Source organism: Tursiops truncatus, chromosome 4, assembly GCF_011762595.2.
Source record: "Tursiops truncatus isolate mTurTru1 chromosome 4, mTurTru1.mat.Y, whole genome shotgun sequence".
NCBI lineage: Eukaryota > Metazoa > Chordata > Mammalia > Artiodactyla > Delphinidae > Tursiops > Tursiops truncatus.
Window position 1 is genome coordinate 62,034,589 of NC_047037.1, and position 8,659 is coordinate 62,043,247.

Here is an 8,659-nt window from a genome sequence, read left to right on the forward strand (position 1 = left end):
TTCAGAGAGCATGGGAGAGGGTTAGACACTGGTTACCTGCAGAGAAGATGCCATCTGCTCCACAAATCACAATGGCTTTTACTGTATGGTCTGTTAGAGCTTTCTGCAGACCCTCTTTTATTCCACGGAGAACAGTCTCACTAAAAGGGAAAAAAATTACATGAAGCATAAGTCAGAATCAAATTTCTACCATCTCAGAGTTTTTTTTCCTTTCTTAACAATGAAAAATTAAACATATACACAATGTATAAAAATCCTAGATACTTATCATTAAACTTTCACTAATTTAACAAATAATATATGTATTTACTGTAAATTAAGCACTGAGTTGATTAAACACATAAACTTTAGGAAAAAAAGTGTTTTCCTACATTTTGCTGTAACTTTGACCACTTAGAATCAGCACTATCAATTTAAAAATATTATATACATATCCTATGTACAGTGAGGGCTTACAACATCCTAGGGAGAACAAAATGTACACAACACAATATCACACTAAAATAAGTGCTGTAATAAAGGTACAAAGAAAGTGATGTGGAACTCCCGAGAGGAAAGAAAGTCTTGTTTTTAAAAATAAATTTATTATTTATTTATTTTTGGCTGTGTCGGATCTTTGTTGCTGAGTGTGGGCTTTCTCTAGTTGTTGTGAGCGGGGGTTACTCTTTGTTGTGGTGCACGGGGTTCTCATTGCAGTGGCTTCTCTTGTTGTGGAGCACAGGCTCTAGGCACTTGGGCTCCAGTAGTTGTGGCACATGGGCTCAGTGGTTGTGGCTCACAGGCTCTAGAGAGCAGGCTCAGTAGTTGTGGCGCACGGGCTTAATTGCTCCGCAGCATGTGGGATCTTCCCAGACCAGGGATTGAACCCGTGTCCCCTGCATTGGCAGGCAGATTCTTAACCACTGCGTCACCAGGGAAGTCCCAAGAAAGTTTTTTCAATTTGCCATATTGGCATAATATAAGAAACTGAAATTGTCTAAAAATAACAGTCTAAGTGATGTGGCAGGGGCTGCAAGTTACCCCCAAATATCCCTCCATCCCAACATTCTTCGAAGTATTAAACATCTGGTTTTTAGCTGGATACATGGCTGCCCAAAATAAAGACTACATTTCCCAGCAGTAAGGTCAGCCCGAGGCATTAATTTCTGGCCAATGGGATGGAAACGGATTTGGTACATGCAACTTTTGGGAATAGTCCTCAAAGGATTGGGTATGCTTTTTGCTTTTTCTTTCCTCCCTACTTCTGGCAGGAATGCAGATATGATGGCTAGATTTGGAGCAGCCATTATGGATCAAGAGGTGGAAGCTGTTTATTGAGGATGGCGGAGCAAAAGATAGACAGAATTGGGATCACTGATGATTGTGGAGCAGCCATACCAGTCATTCCAGGACGCTGCTGTGAGAGACATCAACTTTTTCTTATTTAATCCATCATGATTTTGAGTTTTCTGTCACTAGCAGCCAAGCCTAATCCTAACTAATTTAGGCGGTAAAGGCAAGGTCTGGGAAAGAAAGGGCATGTAGTAGACTTTGCCAAATTTCAGTAGATGAGGGAGTCATCCACAGAGGAGATAGTCAAAGCCAAGATTGAATGAGTCTGCCAAAGAAAAAGAACAGAGAGCTGAGGGTAGATCTAGATGATCTAAGAGGTGGGAGAGGCTCAGCAGAGTGATTCAGTACCAAGGGAGCCCAAAGTCACAGAGACCAAGAGAGGAGAATTTGCCATGAAGCAGAGGATCAACAAGTGCCAAGGGATGATAAAGGAGGAGAACTGGGAAGAGTGGTGAGGAATTGCTTAAAGGAAAAACGATAGAACCAGAGTCCAATCAGTTTTGCCTTAGAGTTCTAAGTATTGGGGGAAAATTTTATACAGAGTGAAAAAAAAATCTTAAAACAAACAACAACAAATGTCCATAAAGCCAGATTGTTCAGACCAGCAACTGAGTTAAAACCTCAGGGAATAAAGGAGATACTTGCCCTTGTTTATGGCAATTCCCTATTTTCCACCATTTAACTCCGCTGAAATCAAACAAAACCTCTTGCCTTCAACTAGTTAATTAGAAACCAAATCTGCTAATGGAAAACTGATTCTGAACCATCCATACTACTGAGAAGTCCAAAAGGCACATATTTCCTTCTGGGTAAATGATGGCTGGAAAATGAGCCCAATCTGCGCCACTGAGGAGACAAGGCTGGCTTTTCCCATTTCAACCAACCCCTACTCTTTTATTTCTTATGTTCTTGCTAATTTTGCAAATATAAAACACAGGAAAAAAAGAAAAATGAAAATGGCTGTAGTAGATATAGCTTTACTAGATTCTAGTTGAGTGAAAAGGACAACAACTTCGCAGCAATGTCAAGGTCACAGGGGTTAAGAAATTATTTTCTCCCCTTAATATTGTCAGGCATGGAGAAATGGAGTCTAAAGGTAACATTTCATGAGTGATGACCAAAGATCTTTAGCTTCTGTCACTATAGGAAGCCTTTCTTCTGACAATTTTTTAAAGCCAGGGGGTCAGCGAATCAAGCCGTGGCTTGTGACCAGCATTCTTCAAACAAAGAAATAGAAAAGAAAATATAATATATCGAACAAAACAAATAAGTTTCACGAAACTTTGTTTTCAGTTATGTATTTGTATGTGTGTGTGTCTTAGGTTGCTATGTAAAACATGGATTCCTGTGTGGATTATAATTTTAAAAAGTGTGAAAGCCATTGTTCTGGGAGATGGGCCTAGTAATCAGACATGTCCTACACTTGTAAAGAGGGTTGGCATTCACCTGAATAGAAGGAAACCTGGCTGGCTAAAGGAAGCAAGGAAAGATTTGAACTATTTGTTTGGGCCCAAAAATATTCAAATAAGAATCTCTCACTTAGCTAGGAAGAAATAATTTCCCACATAAAATTAGAAATAGGAAGGGAGAAAGGAAGGAAGGGAAGAAGAAAAGTGTAAAGCAAAAAAAAAAAAAAATTGGGAACCTGTTAAACTTGATGAATGTGCTGGGACACACACCTCTACCTAAATATAAGTTCAGAAGAAGGTAGATGGGAAAGGGCAAGAAAGCATTTATTCCCAAGTGGAGAAAATCTTGATGCAGCTGCAATGAATCCTGAGCAGCGGGGCCTGCTGGTAGGGGCTTGTAACAGGCCTTCTGACTAATAGTACTAATGATAGCTAACATCTGCTAAGTGCCAGTTTATAATCTCTAACACATTTAAACCTCACAACAACTTAATGAGGTAGATACTAACATTTCTCCTGCAAGGGGGGCTAGGGGGCAGGTTAAATAACAGAAACATTTTAAGTAGTTATGGTAAAATATTCCTAGTTATAGGTAATAGACTGTGGAACCTTTTTCCCCAAGTTCTAGATGGGCACAGTTTCCCATTATGAGCAGAGGTTAAGGCAGAGTCCTAATATTTAGTAATTCTAATAGGAATACAGTCAAGTTCAAAACTGATATGTAATCATATTACTCATGTTTTTCTTCATCAAAGCCAAAATAATAAATATTTTGCTTTTTTCTGAGAGTGGCAAGTAAGTGGACATTATCATCCTTGAATGATTTTATTTCTGATTTTTTATATTTTTAAATGCAAAATTTTATATTAAAATAATTATATTAGTGCTAATGATAAAATCAAATCTGATGATAGTAGGATGAAAATTCAGTTAAAATTAGTATGTCTTCTCATTACAGTCTCTTTTTGCTCCAGCATCATGTGATAAGGATTTTGACCAAAAGTCTTTCTCTTTATGCTTTATATGTTCTCCGTAAATTATCATTTCTTCTAATCCTACTCCCTGTGGATAGGTGACTCTTTCCTAGGCTGATGTATCACTATACTTTTTTCAGAGATATAAAAGAACCAAACCTATATAACGTCATTAACTTTCAAAAGAGCAGCGTTAATCTCACTTTTAAAAAGTAATGCTTTTACAAGTTTAACAAGGAAGGTACTCCACAGTAGTTTTTCAGAAAACGCTATTTAATAGGCTTATTCTGATATGGGCTTAACCCAACATGGATCTTCCACGGAAGCACTAAGACCTTAAGGTTTAGAACAGACCAAGAGATATACCTTTGCATATCTGGGCCAGGACACAATCCTCTTTTACTCACTGTGTTGGCATTAAAGGGGATCTATATTTTTAACAGTGCGAAGCCACTTTATTGTTGGATTCCTAAAACTTTTAGTCACACATTATAAGGGTGGCCTGGACTCGAGGTTGGGAAGTGAAGGATCAAGGTCCAGCCAGCATTGCACTAAGACCTTTGGAATAGAAAGTACGGCTGAGAAGTCAAAGTTGCAAGCAAGCAGAAGAGTCCAGCGCGAAGGGAGCACGGACAGACCCGATCCATCGCAGCTCCCCCGCTTCGTAGCCATCTGTCTGCCTCTCAGCCTCGGTTTCCTTACCAGTGAGAGAGTTCTCTGCAAACAGGAACTGAGCTAACCAATGTAAAAGGCCCTGGCATATGCCCAGGTTTAATCCGTTTCAGTGTCTCTCTCCGTTTAAACCAGCAGGGGAGAGTCAAAGCTTCCACTGCAGGCAGGCGGCTAAGACCCTGCTCGCTGTCCCCGGGCTGAAGGCGGCCGAGCCCGTTACCTGAGCGCGTTGACAGGCGGGTTTCGTAGGCGGATCAGCGCCAGGCAGTTCTGCAGCCGCGTAAACTCAGCCATGTTTCTTCAGTCGCCGAGGTCGCCTCAGCTCATGGCCCCAGGGCGATATCACTTTCACTGGGCGCTGGGCCGGCCCCGCGAGGAGGGGCACCTGCTGGGCCAATGTGAGCTCGGCATCGCCTCCCGCCCCCCGGGCCGCTCCAGGGCGCCGATGCCCATCATCCATCCCAGACCTCCTCCTTCCCCGGACCACAGCCCCGCGCTCTGCAGATCCTTGTCGTCTCCTCTTTGTTGGCTCTTGTCCTGCTCCCTGCACAAAGTAGATCAGGGAGGACGATGGAAAATGAGTGGAATTGCCAGCAAGTCGAGATTTGCAAACCGCTGGCCCAGAGGGGCTGGCTACTCTGGACAAGTCCTACGTTCCCTAAGTTGGTGGAGCTGTGTCCTCATCACAGTTTTCATCTACACGATCCTTCTTAACAGGGACAGATATCTGGGATCCTCACAATTATGTGATATGACACACACCTGGAACACATAAAATACACAAATCATTCATTTCACCTAAATGGGTACGGTACTAATATCAAATATTTACAGAACCGTCATACAGCGACCTAGTGAAACCTTCAACTTTCCTGTCTGCCCAATCCTTCCATTTCTTTCTTCTTCTGCCATTCCTAAAGATTGTGATTTCCAATACTTCAACCACCAATTGAGCACCTATTATGTGCTAGGCTGTAGGCAGGAGACTAAAGATAAATAAAGCCTCGTTCAGGCTGGGACAAAGTTTTTAAAGATGCAGTTGGCCTCAGGCGGTCTCCACAGTCCATCAGGGGGCTAGAAGGCAGTCTGGAAGTTTCAGAGAAAAAAACAATGGAGCGGTTTTATTCACTAATGTTTCACCAATTTTAGCAAAGATGAAGGATTATTTTCATAGATTTTCTTTTACCTGTTGAAAATAAAACCAGGTTCCTACTCCTAGGAAAGTACCTATTGCCTTGAAGCCCTGAAAACAAGTAGCAGTCAGAACCCATCTAATCCGTCAAGGACAACCTATCAAGGACAGCCCCTCTTTTTTTTTTTTTTTTTTGGCTGCGTTGGGTCTTTGTTGCTGCACGTGGGCTTTCTCTAGTTGCGTCAAGTGGGGGCTACTCTTTGTTGCGGTGCACGGGCTTCTCACTGTGGTGGCTTCTCTTGTTGCAGAGCACGGGCTCTAGGCACTTGGGCTTCAGTAGTTGTGGCACATGGGCTCAGTAGTTGTGGTTCGCGGGCTCTAGAGCGCAGGCTCAGTAGAAGAGTGTACGGGCTTAGTTGCTCTGCGGCATGTGGGATCTTCCCAGACCAGGGATCGAACCCGTGTACCCTGAATTGGCAGGCGGATTCTTTTTTTTTTTTTTTTTTTTGCGGTACGCGGGCCTCTCACTGTTGTGGCCTCTCCCGTTGCAGAGCACAGGCTCCGGACGCACAGGCTCAGCGGCCATGGCCCACGGGCCCAGCCGCTCCGCAGCATGTGGGATCCTCCCGGACCAGGGCACGAACCCCCATCCCCTGCATCGGCAGGCGGACCCTCAACCACCGCGCCACCAGGGAAGCCCGGCAGGCGGATTCTTAACCACTGAGCCACCAGGGAAGTCCCAGCCTCTCACTTTTGATAGCCAGCCAATCACAAACAGCCCAGGCAGGGCACACGCCTCTGAGTGCCAACATTCAACATCAACCAGCCTCTTACAAGTGGCATCAATCTCTACTGCCTCTAAAATTCGCCAATCCCTGAATTCAACCTTGCCCAAAAACTATATGTAAGATCAACAGTCTGCTCTGCTTGGAGAGACTATGTATGACCAGCACAGCTTTCCCTTACTGTAGGAAGCAATAGATTCAGTATTGTCTTTTCAGATGTCGGCCTCTAGGGGAACAATTCTGCCGTCCATCCTAACAACTTCGAGTACCTCCACAAAGGCCATGTAGGCAAGGCTTAACAGTTCTGAAATTGCTCCTGGAGGAAGTGGAGATCAGCATGGTGTGGAGCCGTTTTGAGGCATTTTTCTCATCTACATCTTGGAGTCAGCCACGGGTCATTTCTCATCTATCTCCCTAGTTTTATTTGAACACAGAACTTTCTGCCTTGCACCTCCCTCCCCTTAGGTACAGCTGCAAATTTCTGTGTAAGTCTATAAAACTGCTTGGCAGTTTATTTTTTTTATTATTCTATTTTTTTTTAGTGAAACAAGTAAAAGGTTTATTAGGAGCAAAAAAGTACATGTGAATAGACACACATGGGTGGGCTCAGAGAGAGAGTCGCGCCTTTGTGGTAGTTTAAATCACTTACATGGGGCCTTTCTTCTGGGTTTCCTCTGGCCAATCATCTTGCTTTGCCTGACTCAGAGTCCGTATTTGGTTAACTCAGTGTCCTCCCCGTGTGCGTGCGCACCTCTTAGCCAAGATGGATTCTGGCGCAGAAGCCTATGGGAAGGTTGATGCCACGTATTATGCCGTGGTGCCCCCTCCCTTTTTGGCCCCCAAGGAGTCTTTCTACGCATGGGTAGTCGGGAAGGTCTCCTTGACCTCGAGAATGAGAAATATCTGGTCTCTTTATTGTGAATCTGGGCAGGACTCAGCTCCTCCCTGCCTTGCTTGGCAGCAGTTTAGAGTTGGCTTCTCAGCAAGGCCGGGATTAGGGTGGGCAAAATTGAAGAGGGCACTCACTCTCGGTTTCATGCAATTGCTGACCCTGCCCTGCTCCTCAACAACAGCGATCCCCACAGTTCCTGTAATCTGTCATCCAGCCCCTCCTGTTTGGTGCCATACTGTGGGACTAGGTAGCAGATACCATGCTGATCTTTCTTTTGCTGTCTATGTAAATAATAAACTGTCTAAATCTATTTGGACTCCTTATGGGCCCAATCTATGGCAGTGTAGCAAGCTAATATAGCAGGTGCCACCATGATGTTGTTTACAGACCACTTGACCCCTTGACAGTCTCTTGATTGTTGTGATGAACTATTACATTCTTAAATTGTCTTCTTATTAGTTCCAACAAGTGCTACTTAGCAGGATGCCATTCCTCTTGACTAACACACTTCCACATCATTTGCATGTTACTGCTTTTGCTTCTTAAATATGTCATTTTCATTGCTGTCATGGTGTTGCAATTCACAAATAGATCAGTTGATCAGGACTTCCCTGGTGACACAGTGGTTAAGAATCCGCCTGCCAGTGCAGGGGACACGGGTTTGATCCCTGGTCTGGGAAGATCCCACATGCTGCAGAGCAATTAAGCCTGTGTGCCACAACTACTGAGCCTGTGCTCTACAGCCTGTGAGCCACAACTACTGAGCCCATGTGCCACAACTACTGAAGCCCAAGTGCCTAGAGCCCATGCTCCGCAACAAGAGAAGCCACCGCAGTGAGAAACCCGTGCACCTCAACAAAGAGTAGTCCCCGCTCAACGCAACTAGAGAAAGCCCACGTGCAGCAATGAAGACCCAATGCAGCCAAAAACAAGAAAAAAAGAAAAAGAAATATATTCAATGGCCATGATTAAAAAGTCTACAAATAACAAATACTGGAGAGGGTGTGGAGAAAAGGGAACGCTCCTACACTGTTGGTGGGAATGCAAGTTGGTGCAGCCACTATGGAGAACAGTATGGAGGTTCCTAAAAAAAAACTAAAAATAGAGATGCCATACGATCCAACAATCCCAGTCCTGGGCATATATCCAGACAAAACTATAATTCGAAAATATAGATATACCCCTATGTTCATAGCAGCACTATTTACAATAGCCAAGACATGGAAACAACCTAAATGTCCACTGACAGATAAATGGATAAAGAAGATGTGGTACACATATATAGTGGAATATTACTCAGCCATAAAAAAGAATGAAATAATGCCATTTGTGGCTACATGCATGGACCTAGAGATTATTATACTAAATGAAGTAAGTCAGAAATATAAAGACAAATACCTTATGATATCACTTACATATGGAATCTAAAATATGACACAAATGAACTTATCTATGAAACAGAA

The 8,659-nt window shown here is 43.4% G+C and overlaps 1 protein-coding gene across 2 annotated transcripts in view; it reads right to left on the reverse strand.

Annotated features, from left to right (window-relative positions):
• Positions 1 to 5,036, reverse strand: part of EHHADH (enoyl-CoA hydratase and 3-hydroxyacyl CoA dehydrogenase) — a 52,286-nt gene extending 47,250 nt beyond the window's left edge. The window contains exons 1-2 of one of the 2 annotated variants that reach the window (XM_033855594.2): positions 4,608 to 5,036; positions 37 to 140 (exon numbers count right to left, since the gene is read on the reverse strand). In XM_033855594.2, the coding sequence (XP_033711485.1) occupies positions 37 to 54 (18 nt within the window). In that variant the 5' untranslated portion in view covers positions 55 to 140; positions 4,608 to 5,036. The remainder of the gene's footprint in view (positions 1 to 36; positions 141 to 4,607) is intronic. The other variant, XM_019946320.3, reaches the window with a different exon arrangement.
• Positions 5,037 to 8,659: the final 3,623 nt, after the last annotated feature.